The sequence below is a fragment of the Sapajus apella genome, unplaced genomic scaffold (genome assembly GCF_009761245.1).
Source record: "Sapajus apella isolate SASKATOON/1434 unplaced genomic scaffold, GSC_monkey_1.0 scaffold48, whole genome shotgun sequence".
In the NCBI taxonomy this organism is placed as follows: Eukaryota; Metazoa; Chordata; class Mammalia; order Primates; family Cebidae; genus Sapajus; species Sapajus apella.
The window spans coordinates 13,437,459-13,461,064 of record NW_022436988.1 but is presented as its reverse complement, the minus strand read 5'-3'; the positions used below and the strand labels follow the sequence as shown (position 1 = coordinate 13,461,064).

The 23,606-nt window shown below is 40.2% G+C and overlaps 1 protein-coding gene across 1 annotated transcript in view; it reads left to right on the top strand.

Moving 5' to 3' along the window:
• Nucleotides 1-8,200: 8,200 nt before the first annotated feature.
• MAP2K6 (mitogen-activated protein kinase kinase 6) overlaps nucleotides 8,201-23,606 on the top strand; it is a 131,903-nt gene continuing 116,497 nt past the window's right edge. The window contains exon 1 of the mRNA XM_032241885.1: nucleotides 8,201-8,513. Within this exon, the coding sequence (XP_032097776.1) occupies nucleotides 8,498-8,513 (16 nt within the window). The 5' untranslated portion in view covers nucleotides 8,201-8,497. The remainder of the gene's footprint in view (nucleotides 8,514-23,606) is intronic.

Here is a 23,606-nt window from a genome sequence, read left to right as displayed (position 1 = left end):
AATTGATTAGGTGAGTTCCAAAGGAGTTCCAAATTTAAGTGTAACTGAAACTTTACAGAGGGAGCACAGCCATTTATTTGGCTTTCTGTAGAGCTCTGGTGTCTTCAGATTTTCAGAAGCCAGACAGGGCAAGACCAGAGTTGGCAGAAAATGAGTGAGTGTGGTAACAGAGAGAAAAATATACACAGATGTGGGATATGTGTATATATAGTTCCATATATATACAGTTGATTCTCCATATCTAAGGATTCAACCAACTTTGGATCAAAAATATTCAGAAAAAAAAATTGCATCTGTACTGAACATGTACAGACTTTTTTTTCTTGTCAGTTTTCTCTAAACAATGCAGTCTAACAACTATTAACATAGCATTTACATTGTATTAGGTACTATACATAATCTAGAGATGATTTAATGTATATGGGAATATGTGTGTAGGTTACATGCAAATACTATGTCATTTTGCTTCAGAGATCAATGGATTTTAGTATTGGAGGGAGGCCATGGAACCCAACCCATAGATACCAAGGGACAACTGTATAAGGAAAGAGAAATTGATTGATGAGGGTAGAAGAGAAGAAGTATATGCTGTTTGTTAGATTAAACATCATTCCAATTTTCTCTCTTAACAGAACTTGAAATTTTTTGTGTGCCCTGTATTACTCAACCTAATGATTCAGACTAGTTCACTACTTGCCAGTGCAAGTAGTGAATTGTTACTTATAAAGATTTGTTGACAGTAATATGAAAATCTAGAATCTTAATAGGAGCTTCAAGAAAGTAATAGCCAAAATGTTTTTAATAAGATACTATAATTAAATAAAAATTCTTCAAATCTCTATGCTGGTGTTTCTTTAACTTTTAACAAAGAAGGCTAAGATAAGCTAACAGATACCATATTTCAGATGAATTCATTCAGTAGATAATAAATCCATGCAAACATGGATAAACAAATATTGGTTGAGCACATATTATCTGCATGACAAATGCTGGATCTGGGGCTACATAATGTTGATGAAACTGTCCCTGCTTACGCTTAGAGTCAAGGGCCAAATACAGACAAGCAAGGTCTTCCTACAAAAAGAATAGGTTAGGAAGGTGCAGGGAACACACCATTTTGTAGAAAAGGTAAAATGTGAATTCAAGTAATGTTACCAAGAGATAATATCACATATATGGCACGTAAAAGCTAATGGATGCCACTAGAATTTAAAGGGGTGGATATTCTTTGTTTTTTGAGAGACGGGGTTTTACTATATTGGTCAGGCTGGTCTCGAACTCCCAAGCACAAGTGATCTGCCCGCCTTGGCCTCCCAAAGTGCTGGGATTATAGGTGTGAGCCACCGCGCCTGTACTGGGGTGGATTTTCTTTCTTTTTTTTTTGATGAGAGAGTCTTGCTCTGTTGCCAGGCGCCAAGCTGGAGTGCAGTGGCGCAATCTCGGCTCACTGCAACCTCCACCTCCAGGTTCAAGCAATTCTCTTGCCTCAGCCTCCCAAGTAGCTGGGACTATAGGCGCGCACCGCCACGCCCAGCTAATTTTTGTATTCTTTAGTAGAGACAGGGTTTCACCATGTTGGCCAGGATGGTCTCGATCTCCTGACCTCGTGATCCACCTGCCTCGGCCTCCCAAAGTACTGGGATTACAGGCGTGAGCAACCGCACCCGGCCAGTGGATTTTCTTTTACGGGACAGGGGGATGTGATCAACGATGTCTTCATGAAAGAGATGACATAGAACCTCAAATGAAGACTAGAGTTTAGAAAACAAATATTGCAGTGGTGGCCAGAAAAAGGCAAAGTCATAGAACAAAGTCATAGAACAGTATACATTAAGGTATAGAAGTGGTGCCATGCAAATTCATGGCTCAGTGGGATAAGTAATCCTGTTTTGACTAGATTGCTTAAACAAAGGAATCCTATAGTGGATGAATGGGAGATAAGGCTAAACAGGTATAGTCAGCCATATAGTAAGTTGAATCATACTGAGATTTCTGGAATTTCTGCTGGCAATCATAGTTTATTGTGACACTTTAGTGCAGTAAAAAAAGAAAATAATAATTGTACTTAAAAATATTTTACCATCACAACTTGCTATCCAGTTCCTTAAATGAATCCTCCACCTGCTTATTCCCCATATACTTCACTATATATAACACACCTGTGTATGCAATGATTTTCCAGAGTCTGGAAAAGTAGATATTTAGACTTGAGTTCTTTTTTTTTTTTTTGAGACGGAGTTTCGCTCTTGTTACCCAGGCTGGAGTGCAATGGCGCGATCTCGGCTCACCGCAACCTCCGCCTCCTGGGTTCAGGCAATTCTCCTGCCTCAGCCTCCTGAGTAGCTGGGATTACAGGCACGCGCCACCATGCCCAGCTAAAGACTTGAGTTCTTAGCTTGAATTTTGGTACCTTCCTTTCTCTTTTTTCTGACGTCTAGTAGACACTGTTGGAAAACATTCATAAATGTCATGTGCAGATTTGTATTACTTACCTAGAAGGCAGTATTTCAAATGGTAATATGAATATCTTGTCTCATCTCTTAAGAGACGTTGTTACGAGATCATCAGTGGTTTGCCAAAGCAAGGGATCAGGAAGATGTTTAGCCAGTGTATAAAATAGAGTGTGTGATGATCACAATTCTCTTCTGTCTTTAAATCATTAGCGGTTTTAATCAGACAGGTGAATTAGGTTTAGAGACATGGAATGTTAGAACTGGAAGACACCTTAGTCTGGGTCTCCTTATTTTATAGTGGAACTAAAAGAGGTCCAGAAAGATAAGATGACTTGCCTTAGGAGACACAGTTAACATTTTCTGCAGTCAGAATCCAAATTGCTTAGATTCTCTTGTTTTTCCCATGTCAAAATATTCCGTCTCTAAATCTCATTAGCTTTAAATTAACTTAAAAGTAGAGTGTTTAGGCTGGGTGAGGTGGCTCACACGTGTAATGCCAGAACTTTGGGAGGCCAAGGCAGGTGGATGACCTGAGGTCAGGAATTAGAGACCAGCCTAGCCAACATGGTGAAACCCCGTCTCTACAAAACACAAAATTAGCGAGGTGTGGTGGCATGTGCCTATAATCCCAGCTACTTGGGAGGCTGAGGCAAGAGAATCACTTGAACCTGGGAGGCAGAGGTTGCAATGAGCCGAGATCATGCCCTTGCACAATAGCCGGGATAAAAAGAGCAAAATTCCATCTCAAAAGAAAAAAAAAAAAATGTAGAGCATCTAGTAACTTTTCATGGTATATAGCAGTAACTTTTCCTGGTATGTAGCAGGGTTTCTCAAACTCAGCTCTATTGACATCTGGACTGGATAATTCTTTGTTGTGGAGGCTTTCTGTACGCTATAGTATCCCTGATCTCTATCCATTAGATGCCAGGATCACACTCTCTCCCACTATTGTGGTAACCAAAAATATTTCCAGACTAGCCAAACATCTCTTGGAAGGCAAGATAACCCCCAGTTGAGAAACACTGCTATTCAGATATTAAGTCACAGGTACTGTTCCTGGCCTGTGGAATATATGTGACACCTCCCTGACCTCCTCCTCCCTGCATATACCTCTAATACCTCTAGAACAATTCCTTCAGATGCCAGTCTGACTTAACGTAAGGGCCTCCTTCCAAGGATCTCACACCTCAAACCTGACAGTACAAGGCTCTTTCCAGGTTAGGTGCTCTAGTTTCCCCTACTGGTGATAACTCCCTTGTTGGAATCCAGGGTAATGTGTTACAGAAGGTGGTTGAGAAGACAGCCCAAAGGATGTGCCCACTGAGTCTTCAAGGACAAGTCAGAGGAAACTAGGCAGAAAATGGAAAAGACTTGTTAGGCAGAGAGAGCATGTATCAGGCTGAGTGTGGTGGCTCACGCCTGCAATCCCAGCACTTTGGGAGGACAAAGTGGGCAGATCACTTAAGGTCAGGAGTTCAAGACCAGCCTGGCCAACATGGTGAAACCCTGTCTCTACTAAAAATACAAATATTAGCTGGATGTGGTAGTACCCGCCTGTAATCCCAGCTACTCGGGAAGTTGAGACAGGAGAATTGCTTGAACCTGGGAGGTGAGGGTTGCAGTGAGCAGAGATGGTGCCACTGCAACAGAGTGAGACTCTTGCCTCAAAAAAAGAAAAAAAAAAAAAAAAAAAAAGAATGTATCTAATGGCAAGGAAGGAGAAAACCTGCCCTCTCCTGGTTCCCAGGTAAACATACAATGAGAAATGAAGCTGGAGAGAAAGCAGGGCCCAGGTCCCAATTATACCGTACCATGCATGGAGTTTGGAATTGATTCTGAGGATAGCTAGAAGCTGAGAAGAGAGTGCATCAGACATATTTTAGAAAGATGTGAAGAACAGAAAATTACAAAGATTGGTGCCTGTAATCCCAGCACTTTTGGAGGCTGAGACAAAAGGATTGCTGGAAGCCAGGTTTTGAGATCAGCCTGGGCAACATAGCAAGCAACTCTGTCTCTAAATAAAAAATAACAAAAATGGGCCAGGTGTGGTGGCTCATGCCTGTAATTCCAGCACTTTGGAAGGCCGAGGTGGGTGGATTGATCACAAGGTCAGGAGCTTGAGACCAGCCTGGCTAACACAGTGAAACTCCGTCTCTCCTAAAAATACAAAAATTATCTGGGCATGGTGGCACGTGCCTATGGTCCTAGCTACTTGGGAGGCTGAGGCAGGAGAATCATTTGAACCAGGAGGTGGAGGTTGTGCAGTGAGCTGAGATTGTGCCACTGCACTCCGGCTTGGCCGACAGAGCGAGACTTTATCTTAAAAAAGTAAATAAATACCAAAAATTGGCTGGGCATGGTACTTGCACCTGCATTCTCAGCTACTTGGGAGGATGAGGCAGGAATTTCTCTTAAGCCCAGGAGTTCGAGGCTGCAGTGACCTATGATCAGACCACTGCACTCCAGCCTGGAAGACAAAGCAAGGCTCTTGTCCCTAAAAACAAACAAACATAGCCAGGCATGGTGGCATATGCCTGTAATCTCAGCTGCTCTGGAGGCTGAGGTGGGAGAATCTGGGAGGCAGAGGTTGCAGTGAGCCAAGATCACGCCACTGCACTCCAGGCTGGGCGACAGAGTGAGACTCCGTCTCAAAAAACAAACAAACAAATAAATAAACAACAACAACAACAAAAAAGATGGGGGAAGCCAAGTGTGGTGGCTCACACCTGTAATCCCAGAACTTTGGAAAGCCAAGGTGAGTGTATCACTTGAGGTCAGGAGTTTGAGGCCAGCCTGACCAACATGGTGAAATCCTGTCTCTATTGCAGGAAAATCACTTGAACCCGGGAGGCGGAGGTTGCAGGGAGCCCGGATCATGCCACTGCACTCCAGCATGGGCAACAGAGTGAGGACTCCATCTCAAAAAAAATAAATAAAAAGATGGGGGATCTAAAGCAGAAGCACAGGCCACCTGAAGATAAACACTTGATGTGCATATAAAAGGAGTCCTTGCTTTCATATACCACAAGGGGAGGAATTCTCCTCCTGGTGCCAATGGTGCCATGAAGACTGGCAAGAAGAGGAGCACAGGTACCTCCTCTTCCACCACCCAGGTATATGGGAGAGGCAACCTTTTAACACTAAGGCAGGAAGAACTTTTTCTTCTGGTAACTAAGACTTCACGGAGAGGTTGAGTTCCCTGTCATCCCAATTTCCTACTTGAAATACAGAATATATTTTTCCCAGAAAGAAATATGATACAAAATTTTGCTTTTTAAAAATATATGATTCAGCCAATTTATGGATGAAAGGTATTTTGTGTACACATGTGTGGTTGTGTATATGTATTAGCTGTTGAACATATTGTTGGTTCTATGGGAAAATGAATTGCAGGCTGACTTTCAAGATACAATCCCTTTGCCAGCTGTGGACTCTGCACGCCTATGCAGAGTAAGTAAGAGCAGTAATGACAGTGGCAAAATGCACCAGACAAGTTGTGATTAGAACTCTTCCATGAAGAAGGGAATCTGGGGCTATTTAAGAGCAATGCAGCTGACCACATAAAATGCAAATTGAAGCAAGCTCTAGGTGGCTGTTCAGGTCCTGCCTGGTCTGAGCCAGCTTACGTAAAGCTCCGGTAGCTATCCTAGGGCCTGGCTCCACGAGTGTTGAGGAAAATGAACTAGATTGTCATACATATGTCTCCTGGTTAAATTAGACTTAGGAAAACATGCTGGTTTGAGGAGGTGCTGAGCTTGTGTGTATGTGATAGGAGGGAAGGGACAACATGGATTATCCCAGAAGGTTAGTAAAAGAGTTAAAAGTCCATGCACCTGTGTTCATGGATCAGAAATGCCTTCCTCTTAGGGGCAGAATCTAATATGGAGATAAGATTGCTTTGACTAGTTCTCAAGAATGTCAGTAAAGGGGATCAACTTAAGTGAGTTAATGTTAGTCCCTATTCATATTTAAGAGTTGATTTGCTGGTTTGCAGCTGAAATAAGATGTTTTTCTTCCCTCTAATGCATCCCTTTCTGCATATGGTCCTGGCTTCCTAGCATTCTAAATACAGTTCCTATAGTTTTCATTAGCAGTCATCAAATCTAGCTGAATCTTCTTTCAAAGTGCCCCTTTTCTTTCACTACTGACTTGACCTATCTCTAGCCTCTCCCAGTTTCAACCCACCTTGATTGCTGGGGGCAAATTTACTTTCTTTAAAACATTCTTGGATTAGGCTACACCCTGTTTCTAGCTCCTTTCACCTCCCTGAAAGTACCTACAGAATAAAGCCCAAACCTCTAGCCTGCCTTTTAAGGCCCTTCGGAGTCCTCACCTGTAAATTCCCCCTGCCCCCACCACTCCTGCACACAAGACAACAAAGTCTCCTTGGCATCCCCTGAGAGGTTGTCCTCATTTCTGCCACATGCTTTGTCCACACCTCCCTGAATTCCTCAATTCCTCCCTCTCTATCTTAAAAGAACATTTCTGAGTTTGTCTACTCCATGAAGTAGAAGTCTGAGCTCATTTTTGCCCATGCCCTGCTCACTCCTCTCCATTCCTTGCAATGAATTGTTCTCAGAATCTCTGGCTTCCTTGTGAAAGAGGTGATGCTGTCTTCCAGCAGGTGTGAGCAGTACAGAATGGACGAACACCCCAGGGCCCTAGGCAGGTGTCTGGCACATCCTGGACACTCAACAAATATCTGTTAATTTTAATGAATAATTCAAGATATTTGACTTTATTCACTTTCCACCCACTTTCCCCCTAGGCCAAGGACTTTCCTCCCAGGTGAGATAAAAGCATCTAGATACCTTAACTTTGATAAAGTTAGCTCTGACATATAAAAAGCAGAACTTCCTCTGTAACCCTGTGAGAAATGAGAAGCCTCCAATCTTCTTCCCCAGACCTACCCCCTACTGAGTTTCGAGTTCCTTGGAAATAACTGACCTAGATCGTTTCTGACAAAATAAAACTTTGCATCTTCTCTACAGAGCAAAGGTAACCTTACCTCCAGCCAGCCAAATCATCCACAAATTTTCATGCCAGAAAAAATGTTTTGAAAAATGGAGGTGTGGCTGGGCCTGCTGGCTCACACCTGTATTTCCAGCACTTCCTGAGGCCGAGGCGGGCTGATCACCTGAGGTCATGAGTTCGAGACAAGCCTGGCCAACATGGTGAAAATACAAAAAAATTACCCAAGCATGGTGGCACACGCCTGTAATCCCAGCTACTCCGGAGGCTAAGGCAGGAGAATTGCTTGAACCCGGGAGGTGGAGGTTGCAGTGAGCCGAGATTGCGCCATTGCACTTCAGCCTGGGCAACAGAGCAAGACTCTGTCTCTAAAAAAAAAAAAAAAAAAAAAAAAAAAAGAGGTGTGAGGGTAAAATATCTACAGGCAAGAACAGCACAACAGGTGCTGAGCTGCAAAATCAGCACACTAAACTCCCAAACAGACCTTCAAGACAAGCCAAAAGCTCTTTAGCTAACCTACACTTCTTTAGCTGTTGTTTCGGGGGGCTTTTCGAGAACAAAACTGCCGCCCCTTCTTGGCCTTGCCGCTTTTTACCCATCTCTCTACTGAGCGTGTGTCAGGCTTGCTTATCTGGGCGCAATCTTTGTCGCACCCAGTTATCTCGCTCAGCCACCGGGCGACCACGTTTCCTTAAATCAGAGCCCCGTGGACTCCGCCTGAGAACTACATTACCCAGCGGCCTCCGCGCCCTTCGCAGGAAGGACGTCTGCGCACTAAGATACTCAGTTCCAAGTTTGGAGCTTTTAGCTGCCAGCCCTGGCCCATCATGTAGCTGCAGCACAGCCTTCCCTAACGTTGCAACTGGGGGAAAAATCACTTTCCAGTCTGTTTTGCAAGGTGTGCATTTCCATCTTGATTCCCTGAAAGTCCATCTGCTGCATCGGTCAAGAGAAACTCCACTTGCATGAAGATTGCACGCCTGCAGCTTGCATCTTTGTTGCAAAACTAGCTACAGAAGAGAAGCAAGGCAAAGTCTTTTGTGCTCCCCTCCCCCATCAAAGGAAAGGGGAAAATGTCTCAGTCGAAAGGTAAGAGGCTATTTGCATTAGTTGCAAAAATGCAAAGGGTTGTGCATGCATTTATGAATGCATGGATGCAATTTTCGCTTGGCGATTGCATTTTTAAGTTTGAGGTTTTCCACAGCTCAGTTGCATTTCCTGTTTAGTATGTGTCTTTTTTTTGCAGACACAGAGAGTTCCTGTAAGGCAGGGCTTGCAGTTCAGCTGTGCATTGACGTTATTTGCATTCTTCTGCTAGGATTACTGAGCTCTTTTTGCCTTTTGCACAGTCAGGAGAGACAGAGCAGGTTGGTAGCGTCTAAATGTGCAAGGCTTTATGTAATTGTAAAATTCTGTACTATGCACACATATTATAAGTAATTTTGTATGCAACAGGAATAGAAACTTTTAAAAACTCTATAGGTGAAGATGAAAGGTAAAACTTGAGTTAAACTACTAGGAAATTAATGTAATCTTATATTATTTGGGGAATAGACCGTTGCGGTGCTAATATTTAGCTAAATTTCCATTGATATCGCTTTGAACATTAGGCAACTTTTGATTTTTAAAGGAAGTAAAGGTGAAGGGTGAATAACAGCAGATCACAAAAAAGCAGAGAAGTCTTGCTGTTTTGAGATTTTGCACTTTACACCAATTGGTTATTGGCTCGCAAAATTTAGAGGCAGCAGAGAAAACCTAATGTTTTATGTCTGCCCATTTGGGAGATGCTTTGCATCTTGGGGGAAAATACTGGGGTTAAAACTGTACTTTTAAGCATTATAGCAATGTGAAGGGACAGCACTGTTTCACTGACAACCATAATGAAATATTTTAAGCGTGTAAACTGCATATATTTAGTCAGCTATAATAGGTCAGAAGTTCAGTTTATAGTTGTTTTCTTTATGTTGTTTTCTTAATTTTTGTTTTTAAACATAGTTGTATTTTGCAGGCTTAATGTCCCCCTAGGAAGGGGATTTAAAAAATTCCTGATTTGACATCAAAGAGCAGACTGGGTGCTGTCAGGTGCCTCTGGGACCCCAAATCACTTGTTTCAAAACAATTGTTTCTTTACCATAGTGAAAACACATGCCATGTGAGAAAGTATGGAATGATGAAGAGAGGAGTTAGATACTGTTGAATTAAGCTATCTAGGGCACTATTTGAGCAAGACCTGGTGAAATTAAGATGTCTAATAAGCTTTTTGCCACTTTTTTGGGAGGGTGTATGGGGAGTTGTTGCACCACTTTTTAATTCTACCTGATGGGAGTTATATATCTCAGCAGCCCAAGAAGGAAGTAATAGTCTCAAGCATTCAAAGTAGTACTCTGCTTTTCTTTGAGTATTAGGGAGGAATGGAAATCTGAAAAGTTAAGTGTGTTCAAGAACCTAGGAATTGGCATATCAGGTGGAGATGTTCCTTAAATAGGGAAAACTTAAAATCTCCTTATTGAGTAGAGAAGTAACAGTTTAGAAGAGGCAGTTATGCTTTGGTGTATTAAAGAGATGGCGTTTAGTTACTTTGTATTTGGTAAGCATTTGCTCATTCATTCAATTCAGTTTAATATATGTATAAATATATTGTGATATGCATGTATATACATATGTATGTGTGCATATTTCTGCATGTGTATGTATGTATTGTGTGTGTATGTGTGCACATGATTTGGGGACACACAAAAATATTTAAAATGAAGTTTTTCCTTCAGGTTGGTGAAAATAGAATGTAAAGAAATCATTATAATACAAGATAATAAGTCAGATATTGAAGAGAAATGGTGCTATTGGAGTTTTAAAAAGGAAGTGATTTATCTGTTTGGGGGATAGTCAGGAAGGTTTATGAAGAAGTTGGTATTTACTGTCATCTTATCTTTGGACTTTGGGGTCTAAACTAAATCAGGCTCATTTATGCATGATTTTGGATTCACTATGAACATAGCTCCCTCTTAGTAGAGCCAGTTTTTGAGTTGAGAAGCTAAAGGAGATATTAGCCCTGCACTCTTCCCTATGAATGTGTTTACAATGGATCAGGTACTGGTGGTCCTTCAAATCAATTCATGTTTACCCAGATGAGTTTTCTTAATTGGATTATGCTTGGAAAGTACATATGGAATGAACATGGGGTTCTTGTCCAAAAGGAAAATTATTTGTAGAAAGAAGTGGGTGATCATTTTGGAAATAGCAAAAGAGCCACCTTAGCCTGGACTTTAAATGTAGAATTGGCCTTATTCAGCTACGCTATTCTCAAATGGCCAAAATACTTTTTGCAGCACCAAACTTCTTTTTAATATTCTAAACAAAGAAATGGAAGGAAAAGTGAAAGGTGGATACGATCTCATCATATTGAAGAACTTAACAACATGTTCAATTCAAGGACCTTTACGAACTTTCTAGATCACTATAATTCGGTTTAACAGGCCTCTAATTTAAGGCACAGCAGAGGCAAAGGAATTACAGACTCCCTGGAAGGACTGGGTTACTTCTCTACAGCCTTACCAACAGTGAGATTCTGAGAAAGAATTTCTTAAAAAGAAATTTTGTTTTCCACAGTTGTAACTTTAGGTGGTATGCTTTTCAGCTTGTTTATATTAGCTGTCGGGGGTTGAGCTGACATTTTTCAAATATTAAAGCAGTAGAATGCCTTTTGAGGAAATCTGAAATGTAAGTTAACAGGAAGGGCACCCAGAAAGTGCAGGAATTCCTGCACACTACAGGAAGACAAGCTACAGGAAAAATGTGTCATCTACACTACCCGGGAGAGAAAAACTATTGTTATCAGCCATAATGATCTTCTGAGGGAGAGAAAGAGGGAGGTAGGGAGATCTGGCACCTCCTGGTTCACCTGAAAATGTACAAAAAGTTTGGCCCTTTTAAAAATACACTTTTCTCACTTCTCCTCCTATTCACCTTTAAACGATATTAGTTTATTTTAGTTTTAGAAAGCAATAAGTAAATCATGTAAGAAATGCCTATGAGGCACGATTCAGAAGCATATAGCAGAGTGAAAGGAAAGGTCTTAACTCTACTGAGGTTCTTTGCTTCTGTAATTCATTTCCACCCTGGGAAATGAAATGTGTAAATTTCTCATTCTGTATAAATTCCTTTGTTAGATTGTACCAGACGGACTTGTCATGCTTAGCCTGTAATCTGAGCCAGTATGTTTTATAACCCCGTACATCTCAGGACACAAAATCATAATAGGTACCTTGGGTTTCCTGAGCTTGTTTTGTATTAGTATTGCATTCAGTTCTTTAGACCATGCAGCATGTTAACTGTAGGGGGCTTCAGGGGTCTCTGGGTGGTAAATTTAATGTTGGAGAAAAGAGTTGAGATTCTCTTGTCTTTGTCACAGATTAGTGTTGTTTTAATGACTCCCCAGTATTTTAAAATCTGAAAGATCTACAAGGAATATTTTTAAAACTTAGAAGAAATTTCATAAATAACACTTGTTCATTATAGAAACATTTCATAGAAAAAGAAAAATAAGAATTGCTAGTTACTGCAGTCTACATTTTGGCATTTATTCTTTTGGACTTTTTTTCATATATGTGTGTATGACGCATCCAAAATGTGTACAAAACTAAGTCTATTTTGTTACCTCTTGTTTCACTTACCAATAGATGGCAAAATATTCCCAAGTTTATATATTTCTGCATTCATAGTATCTTCTTCCATTGTATTTATTTAAATAGTATCGTAATGTTTATTAACTTTCACTGTTATGAATATTTCCAAGACAATCATCCTAGTTCATACATTATCATTATAGCCTTAGATTAAATTCCAGGGAGCAAAACCATAGGCAACGGATGCCCAGTTCTTTTTCACTCTCCAGTCTCTTTTCTTCCTTCTGAAAATAGCTTTATGTTATTGCACACACACACACACACAAAATGACATATACTAATCAAAAAATTCAAACCAAAGAGAAATTCATAATAAGAATATAAAATTCACTCTAAATCTACCACCCAGAGCTAATTACTGTTAGTTTTCTGGGTATTATTTCCACATTTGTACGTACTTGTTATGTTACACACTATATACGATATTTTGTAACTTTCTTATACTCTACCATATATCTTGGATATCTTTCCATAGTAGTACATATAATGTTACCTATTTTTTAACAACAGTGTATATTAATTTGTAAGAATGTAGCCATTTACTTAATGTCACATTGAGTTTTCAAATAGTTTTTTTTTTTTTTTGCATAGCTATAAACAGTACTGCAAAGAATACTATTTATACTTTGAACATACATCTTTACACATTTGCCGAATTATTTCTTTAGGATGATTCCTAGAAGTGGAAGCCCTGGGTCAAAGATATATTGCTAAATTGTCCTCCATAGAGGTAACACTAATTCTAATTTCTACCAGTAATATTTAGAAGTGCCCATTCTCTCCTTTCAAGCGTTATGGTAAATATTTTCAAGTAAATTGCTCTTCAGGAAGATGGTACCTTTCTTCATCCTGGGTATAACAATTTGAAAAAATCTTTGGCAGTTTGATGAAAGCTATTAAGTTTCCACTCTAGTATTATTAGTGATAAGGCAATTGCATATTTCACTTTTTTGACATTTGTGTTTCATGTGCCCAAATTTCTTTTTTTCTCGTCAAATATATACTTTCAGTTTTAATTTGGGTGGCTGGGTGTGGTGGCTCACGCCTGTAATCTCAGCACCTTGGGAGGCCGAGGCCAGTGGATCACCCAAGGCCAAGAGTTTGAGACTAGCCTGGCCAACATGATGAAATGCTGTCTCCACTAAAAATACAAAAATTAGCCGGGCAGTGGTGCACGTCTGTAATCCCAGCTACTTGGGAGGCTGAGGCAGGAGAATTGCTTGAACCTGGGAGGCGGAGGTTGTAGTGAGCAGAGATTGTGCCACTTGCACTCCAGCCTGGGTGACAGAGCCAGACTCTGTCTCAAATAAAAAAACATTTAATTTGGGGATCAAATTATTTTAAAAGTTAGCCAGAAAATAACAATATTGTAGAGGTTAGGTAATCACGGATTGAAAGTTGGGTTCTGTGTATCCAAACAATTTAATTCCTTGATGAGTCTTAATTTTAATGTCTTAAGTTGCTATCACATATTTTATAAACTCATTTTGTTTATATAGTCTATAGCTATCCAGACCTGTATGAAAATAATAAGAAAAATGTAATGATCTGATTAAAATTACAGTCTGAGAAATAGCTTACTGTTGGGCATTCCTGCATTTTCAGCTATCTTTTCAGGCAAAATCAACTTTTCTTTAGTTTTGTAAATAATTCTTACATATAACCTTGTTGTGTTATATGCATTGTTGCAGAGAAATTTAATCTAACTTTTTTAGGTTTATATGCAATGCCTAATCACAAAAAGTGGTTGACTTAAATTTCCTAGATTTTTAAAAATAATTCACTCTAGAATCAATTTTCATGACCTCACAAGTAATATAAGTCGGTCAGACTTAACATATCCCTAACATAACCTTAGTAAATGTGCCTTTTAAATTAATTAATTAATTTTGTAAATTTGCCTTTTTATGCATCCTGATATTAAGTGATAGAATTTAGGGCTATGAAAGTTTTATAGTCCAATCACCTCATTTTACAAATAAGCTAACTGTGGCCTTGGAAGTGAGTGATTTTCCTGAAGACATTAGAGGTAGATCTACAGATTCTCTATCCGTAAGTTCTTTTCACTAAACCATGCATGAACACTAGTAATACACATTTATAAAATATTTTTTTCTTCAGAATCTTTAGTATATTTTATATTTTTAGCTTTGCCTGTTTTTGTGGGGAGCAGGCTGGCAAGTGGGGGCTGATGGTGTAATCAGCAGGGGTTATTTTTCTGTGTCCAAGAAATGGTGATATGTGAATCATGATGGTGGGGTTTCTTACCAATTCTCCGCCAAAGGATATTTTGCAAATGCTCTCATTTTGATTCCCAGTGCCTCATTGTACAGCTGCAAGGTTTTTTTTTTTTTTTTTTTTTTTTACAGCTGCAAGTTTTAACCACTGTAATGGTTATTTGCCTTTTATGGACTGTCTTGTTTGAAAGCCCTTGCTGGGTAACTACACTTGCTCTTATATATCTTTACATCTCTGACTCTTTTAGCATTGTGCTTGTAAATAATAGTTGCACAATAAATGTCTGACAATGAAAGTATTTTTCACCAGGAGGGATAAGCTCTCATTTACTCCTAAGTTTTATGAAAGATTTGGGGTAATTACATTGTAATGCAGTTTTCTTCTTGTGCATGTTTGCACTGATATTCCCATTATGTATTTGCTTAATTATTTGGAATTTGCAAGAATAGCATGAAAAGCAACTTGTAATGGCTGGCAATGTGTCATTTTTCCTACCTAGGCCTTCTGAACAGATTTGAAGTTTGCATGATTCTCTGCTAACATTTTTTTTTTTTTTCAAAAATATGAGGAGCTAAGGTTAGTTGTCCAAAGAATCCTATCCAATAGGATTGAAGTGAATTTCTCCATCCTGTGCCAGTTTTAGGATTTGGTTTTTAAGTCTATGAGGCCTCTGAAGGGTTGTCAGAGACAATGTTTTTAACAGCCGGCTGCCCTCTAACAAAACAGGGAACTCCTCAAGGATCACCTCCCAGTGAAATGATTCTTCACTTCCTCCTTGACCACCTCCACTGCGTCTGCCTATCCTCTTCCTCCCTGGGTTGTTCCCCACTCTGTCTCTTTCGATGGTTTTCCTTCCCTGAGCTGGCCCATATGGTTCATTCAGTATGCAGTCCATAATTCTGCGTTGAGGAGGATATTCAGGTTATAATCCCCATATAATGAAGTCTATCAGAAATCATTGTAATTAAAAAAAAATTTTTTTTAGATGGAGTTTTGCTGTGTCACCCAGCTGGAGTGCAGTGGTGCAATCTCGGCTCACTGCAACCTCTGCCTCCTAGGTTCAAGCGATTCTCCTGCCTTAGCCTCCCAAGTAGCTGGGATTATAGGCACCTGCCATCATGCTCGGCTAATTTTTGTATCTTTAATAGAGACTGGGCTTCACCATATTGGCCAGGCTGGTCTCAAACTCCTGACTTCAGGTGATCCACCTGCCTTGGCCTCCCAAAGTGCTGTGATTACAGGCATGAGCCACCACGCCGGGCCAAATCATCATAATTTAGTCAACGCATCTCTGAGTTGAAGCATTAAATAAGCATTTGAAGCTTCTTTGTCATCTGTTTTATTTTCTGGTCTATACATCCCTCCTTAAGTCAGATCCTTGAGATCAGTCTTCTTTGTACAGACCATTAAACTCAGATGGAGCTGCTGATCACAATCTGTTCCTGCACCACTCCCAAGGCTGTCGTCGTCATCACTTACCCTAAACCAGCTACTTTTCATGTAGTATGCTTTAGATGTCCCGTAAACACTATGGAGAAAGGTGATGTTGTTATCCTTAATTTATGAGTGAAGAAATTAATTGTTGATAACTAACTTGCCCATAGCTGGATAGCTAGTCAGTGGCAGAAGTAGGATGGATGTCTGACTGGAGGGCCGGTGCTTCTAGCCAGGGGTCAGCAAACTACAGCTCCTGGGTCAAATCTAGCCTCAGCTATTTTAAAAGTACAGACCATGAGCAAAGATGGTTTTCCTTTTTTTGTTTGAGATGGAGTTTCGTCGCTCTTGTTGTCAAGGCTGGAGTGCAATGGTGCAATCTCAGCTCACTGCAACCTCTCCCTCCTGGGTTCAAGTGATTCTCCTGCCTCAGCCTCTTGAGTAGCTGGGATTACAGGCATGCACCACCACATCCGCCAAATTTTGTATTTTAAGTAAAACGGAGTTTCTCCATGTTGGTCAGGCTGGTCTCTAACTCCTGACCTCAGGTGATCTGCCTGACTTGGCCTCCCAAAGCGCTGGGATTACAAGCGTGAGTTACCAGCTATTGGTTTTTCAATTTTTAAATGATTGAAAAAGAAAAATCACAGTCAATGTTTCATGACACATGAAAATGATACAAAATTCAAATTCAGCATCCACAAATAAAGTTTTATTGGAACACAGCTATGGTCATTCATTTATATGTTTTCCATGGCTGCTCTTTGCTCTGCAGCTGTGGAGTTGAGTAATTTTACTACAGCCCCTGTGTCCCACAAAGCCAGAAATATTTACTATCTGGTCCTTTTCAGAAAATGTTTGTTGAGCCTTTTTGACTTTCTTCTATCGAATAGTGGGGTCTCTTCACGACAGAGCTCCCAGAAAACATTCCTCCCTGGCTTTCATTGGAAGTTGTTAACCTAAATAATACTGGTCTGCTGCTCAGCCAGAGACCTCTTGGGCCCAGCCCACAGGAAATGTCTGAGTGGTGTCTCTCCTAGTTATAAGAATTGTAGGTCATTGCTCATTTCCTCTGAATTAAGTTACTTGTCTCCTTTTGCCCGTCCTGGGGTCTTTTTCCCTTAGTTGTGTTCTTCCTGTTTGCCTTATATTTCTTTTTTTCTTCCCTTCCATGAGAAGCTATTTATTAATTCTTCCTTCAGTCTCTTCATTCTCCCTTATTGATCCCACATTTCATTTAGAAAGTATTAGGTTGGTGCAGAAGTAATACCATTTTTTGCCATCGCTTTTAATGGCAAAACCTGCAATTACTTTGCACCAACCTAAGAAATAAAAAAATAACTCTTATGCTACCACCATGCCTAGCTTGTTTATTATTATCATGACCCAGCTCAGAGGTCCCATAATTTCTTTTGTGTAAATATGGAAGCCTCCCTCCATGGTACCCAGAGAGGTTTCCAGTTATCATCTCCTGCGAAGTTTAGAGCTGTTTTCTTACATTAACGCCCAACCCTGGGTGGGCAATTTTCTTTTGAGAATGAATATTCTTAGGCCAGGCACAGTGGCTCACGTCTGTAATCCCAGCACTTTGGGAGGCTGAGGTGGGTGGATCATGAGGTCAAGAGATCAAGACCACCCTGGCCAATCAATACAAAAATTAGCTGGGCATGGTGACACGTGCCTGTAGTCCCAGCTACTCAGGAGGCTGAGGCAGGAGAATCACTTGAACCCGGGAGGCAGAGGTTGCAGTGAGCCAAGATCGTGCCGCTGCACTCCAGCCTGGCGACAGAGCGAGACTCCATCTCGAAAAAAAAGGGAAAATGAATATTTTTTGTGCTTACAGAGTTGCTTAAATTGTGGGTATTGGGTGTATTTAGGAGAGAAGGTTTTGATAGAGGGTCTGAAAATGAAGGGAGGTGAAAGCTACATGTAGACAGAGGAGCTTTGGTAGAATGAGCCAGATTTGTTCACCATATCCAGAATGATGTAAATTTAAGTCACGTACAAAGAAGTGCTAATTTCTACCATCCCAGATGGTATCACTGCTGTGATTCTTTCTGTGCTCCAGATATTGTGCTTAGTGATGAATGTAAATTATATCATTTACTCTCACTATGGATCAGTGAGATGATGTCCCATTTTGTAGATCAGCAAACTGAGTCCAGAGAGGTTAAGAACTTGCCTCAGTTACCAAGCAGGTAGTGGCAGAGCACAGGCTTTCATCAAGGTCTGTCTGACCACAGAATCTAAGCTCCTGGCTACTCCACTTGAGCTGTCACTCCAAAATAAAGATTTGAAATCCACAAAATACATGGTCGAAGAAAGAAAAACAAATGTATCCTGTAGGAATTTGGATATATTTGGGCATACTAGGGCCAATTATGGTAATTAAGAAGGGCTGACCTATGTCTATCTATTTATAGGTTCTTTGTGACATGTCCCTTTATATGTCTTTTGATCACAGAATACAGAGTCAGACTTATTTTGACTCTTAAGGTTGAATTCCAAGTAGAAACTGTTCATTGGTTGAAGGGGGCTGATTACAATTGGCCCAGTGATAGTTACTGGTCTGTATATACAGGAATGTTATGTTAAAATGTAGGTAACAAATATTGCTTCCATTTGCTGTCCTGTAGGTTGTATCACATAGAAACTAAGCAGACTCAAACCTTGTGTGTTTCCTTATACATCTAAGTTAAATTGTTCTTGTATTGTAACAAGAAAATGGCCAATGTGGCAGCATACATAAGTATGGGAATACTGCAACCCCTTTTTGGATTAGTGAGTTATATTTTTCCTGGTTGTTTCTATGTAAATGTAACAAGTGCAGTTTCCTTGAAATGATGAATGAACCCACATCTTCAATGTTTTCCTCTTGTACTGGGCAGAGAGAGGAAACTGGAATTGCCTGTTTTTGTGGCAGAGGACGTAGATGGGGATGGAAATGAATTTCCTTTTAAACCAATGAATTCTTTCTGGGCTTTCTCTCCAGCCAAAGCAGAGCAGCCATACCTGTGCCTCAGTTGTCTTTCATGATCCCATGCCAAAGCTTTGGAAATAGACGGTCTGATTGTTGAGTGCCAACTTATTTATCCCCTACCTTTATTGTCCCTCCTCCAATCCCAAATGGGATGAGAGGAATTAGCCATAAGTGTAAGGCTAGAATCTGAAGAATCAGTGGGAACAGTCTAGTAAAGAGTATGGAAATTATTTTGAAGTAAATGCAGAGATAACACCTTTTTGTGATATTTGTAAACCTTGCAAGGCATACTTCGCAGTTTTTTTTACCTTTTCCTAAACACCTTTGCCATTTGAAAAAAAAAAAAAAAAAAAACTCTGGATATACCTAACAAGAGAACATGGATAAGGAGTTTGTTTAGATCAAGTCAACAAAGTTTTTTTTGTTCGTTTGTTTTTGTTTGTTTATTTATTTTGATTCAGGGTCTTGCTATGTGGCCCAGTCTGGTCTCAAACATCCTCCTGTTTAGCTGAGATTACAGACAGTGCCACTGTTCCTGGCTCACCTAATATATTTTTGACCCATTTTTATGTTTAAGACATCATGCTGGGTGGAAATAGACAGAAATGCATTTGACTTTACTCTCCACTTATTAGCCAGGTGGACTTGGAAACCTACTTAGCCTCTAGCTTCAGTTTCCTCACCTTCTAAATAAAAAGACTGACACTCATTCACGAGGTCTTTATGAAGATTAAGCAAGGTCATATATGTAATACGCTTTGGCCAGTGCTTGGCATTCGTTGATTCAACAAATATTTATTGAGTGCACTTTATGTTTGAGGTACTTTGCTATAGTACTCTCTCTACAAACATACGTTTGCTTCACTTTTCCTTTCCTTCCAGCCCTTAAGGAGGTTATCGTCTAGGACGAGATAAGAAAAACACTGAAATGTATAGAATCTAAACTGGAATCCTAGATTAGCTTAAAAGAGGTGCTATGAATTGGGAAGTCCTGTGAATCAGAGAGAGATCAGGAAAGTGTTGATGGTAGGTGTGGAGGTATCAATGTGATTTTTAGAATCAATGAGGAAATTAGATCCAACATAAGTACGGGAAGGACTCTTGACTTCTAGTACCTGGTGGCGCAATAGAACAATAAAATAGAACAGTTCTTTAGAAGGATAAAAAAGAAAGAAAGAAAGAAAGAAAGAAAATGCCCCAGCAAAATATCTGAAGCTTAAGAGATCTTACTTGTGTTTTCTAAGGACTTCCTTTTTCTTACCAAGATTAATACTGTAGCTCTTGCTTGTGATTGCAATAGGTGAATAAATGGAATATATTATATCTCATACTTTTAGGTGTTTTTTGGATTGTGGAAACTCCAGGAAATCTAGAGGTTAATAGTTAAACAAGTATATCATATCAACCAGGTTTATAGACACACTGTAATTATATAAGCAAGCTGTTGGTTCAATAATCAGTGTCTAGCTGGGTCAGGGAATATTTTCCAGAGCTTGGCCAGAGCTGTAATTTTCATTTTTTATAACCTGCTAACATGCCAACCTGCCTTTTCCATTTCTTTTTGCTTTTCTGAAATCATCTGAAATCACTATAGGAGAAGGAAGCCTGTTCAATGTACTTTTGAATTCTCATTTTATTTACCTCATGTAAAATAGTGTTCTGGAAAGTTCTTTCTATTACCAAATTGACTTTCTCAAGCATGATATTGGATATTAGCAATGGAGTTCATAATTTATTTTCTAATTTCAGAAAAATACAGTTCTGAAAGATAAAAAGATAAACATAAAAATAAAAAGAAATATTACAAATATAGTATAAAAGATAAATATATTCAATACAATTGATAGAATAAATACATTTTTTCTTTTATTATTTTGGTTTCAAAAACAGAATGACATATAGCTCTGGGGCTCACAGTGGGCTATTTATCTGTGAACCCAGCACTTAGTCACCTTCTTTCCCTCAATAACTCCATTCAAACAGAGTCAGTACAGTGTGAAGGAGGTGAACTGAGTCACCCCTATTCAGATCCATACAAGCCACAGGGCCGTTTTGACCTCACCTTGCAGTGTGGTTAAAGACAACATATGACCCAGCCAGGTAGAAGACCTGCCAGCCATATCATCTCATTCCAGTGGCCTGCAAAGTCTCCTTGCTTGAGACTTTGTTTCTGAATGAGCCTCCATTTTGTAAGGAAAGTAGAGGAAAAAAAATGCAGATTTAATTCTGAAGTTGGTTTAAGAATGAGATTGAGAAATGTTGATATATTTGGTCTAGAATAATTGTTTTCCATCCCAAGTTTCATTCTTTCTTTTTGATATAACCCTCTCTAAGGACAGGATAGCTAGGCAGTGTTGAGCAAGACATGGGAGGTGGAGGACTAGCTGTTTCTTGGTTGCATTTAAGAGGCATTATGGAACAACTAAATAAATTATCTGTATCTTCTCTCTGCTAGGTTGATACAAAAATGAATAGAATCCTTTTATTACCCTCAAGAAGCTCATATTCTGGTTGGATGTATATGTTTGCTAGAGCTACTGTAACAAAGTACCACAAATTGGGTAGCTTAAGTCACAGAAATTTATTGTATTGCAGTTCTGGAGGCTAGAAGTCCAAGATCAAGATGGTGGCAGAGTTGGTTCCTTCTGAAGGCCATAAGGGGAAAACTTGTTCTGTGCTTCTTCCCTAGCTTCTGGTGTTTGCTGGCAATCTCTGTGTTTCTTCCCTTGTATACTCATAGACCAGACTTTGCCTTCATGTTCACATGGCATTCTGCCTGTCTGTGTGTCTGTATCCAAATTTCCCCTTTTTATAAGGAAGCCAGTCATATTAAAGTCGGGGCTCACCCTCCTCCAGAATGACATCATCTGTCATCAATTAAGGTCCCATTCAGAGATGCTGATGGCTAGGACTTCAGTATATCAATTTTAGGAGGTCATAGTTCAACCTGTAACATGGCAGACAAACACGGTCAGCAAACTGATGCTACTGTGTATGCAGCGCATGTGAGTTCTGGTGTAAGATGTGGGTACGACACTGAGGAAGGTGGGTGCATAACTCAGCCTGGGAAGATCAGGAAAGTCTGTTGGTAGAGGAAGGACCTTAACTTGGTATAGCAGAACTTGCAGTGTGGTTCTCAAGAGAATAAGGAAGTAAAACAAGAGACTTCCCATCTGGTCCTTGAATAGACAGACTACCTGCCCTTTCTTCTGTTTTTTTTTTTTTTTTTTTTTTTTTTTTTTTTTTTTAATTTGTTAATGACAGACTGGATGCTTCTAAAGAGAACACACACAGACACACATACACACACCCCACATGCTGTTGCTTTATTGATTACCAAAAGGGAATTTGTGTTTAGTGGTAATGAGACCTATGCAACACTCTCTGTGATTGTCACAGGTACCTTTGACGTATAGATGCAGGGACAGGACTTGATGGTTGGGAGAAAGCATCATCCTTCCCATTGTAACAAATGGTCCTAGTCCTATTAGGACAAAGCTTCAGAGGGAAAGAGTGGGCTGGGCTGGTGGCTCATGCCTGTAACTCCAGTGAGGCTGGAGGCTGAGACAGAAGGATCACTTGAGGTTAGGAGTTTTGAGACCAGCTTAGACAACATAGTGAGACTCTGTCTTTACAAAAAGTGAAAAAAAAAAAAATTGCCCGGCATGGTGGTGTGTGCCTGTAGTCCTAGATGCTTGGGAGGCTTGAGGCGGGAGGATCACTTGAGCCCAAGAGTTCAAGTTTGCAGTGATCATTCCACTGCACTCCAGTATCGGCAATAGGGTAAGACCTTGCGTCTAAAGAGACAGAGACAGAAAGAGAGAGAGAGAGAGACAGAGTGAGAGAGAGACAGAGAGAGAGAGAAGAACCAAGCTATGGCTAAGCTTATTTTTAGAGAAGGCCTATAAGTCTTAAAAAAAAAAAAAAGTATTCACGTGTTACCAAGCTCTTGCAATATTGATTATTAACAAAGATCTTTTCAACAATGTGTATATTTCCTAGAGGCTAATATGCAGCTTTGTTTTCTTTATGTGATCTGGGTATCTTTAGCATAAAATTATGAGTAAAGTATCAGGAGCTGTTTGAGTAAGAAAGGACAACAAGGAAAGAAATTGTTAGGCATGTTGTGTTAGGCGGTTAGGGGTAAGGTCAGTGGAAAGGAACTTTTCCAGCTGAGAACAGATGTCCATCATCCATCAGATTGTCCTGCTGGGGTGTTGATGGCAGTAGGCTTTAAGTGTGGGGGCCAGGTGGGCAACCCAGAGAAAGTCACAGGAAGGTGAGGCTGGGGCCAGGGTATCCCTTGGAGCTGGGTGGAGGGATAGTCTTGGGACAGGTGATCTGAATAACAAAAGAACAAGTGAGCAGCAGAGCCTCAGCAGAAAGTCAAGAATTAGATGAAACAACATGGAAGGTGAAGGAAGAAATAATAAAATAAGCTGGGCACAGTGGCTCATGCCTGTAATCCCAGCATTTTGGGAGCCTGAGGCGGGTGGATCACTTGAGGTCAGGAGTTCAAGACCAGCCTGGCCACCATGGTGCAATCCTGTGTCTACCAAAAATACAAAAAAAAAAAAGAAAGAAAAAAAATGGGGCCGGGTGTGGTGGCTCACGCCTGTAATCCCAGCACTTTGGGAGGCCGAGGCGGGCGGATCACCTGAGGTCAGGAGTTTGAGACCAGCCTGGCCAACATGGTGAAATCCCGTCTCTTTAAAAATAATAATAATTATAAAATAGATAGGCCAACTGTAAACCAGGATTCACAGAGTGAAAAGATTCAAGAAACTAAACTGCAGAATCCAGGCAATCATGTAAGTTTTTATTCTATATTAGTTCTGCCTGTAGGAA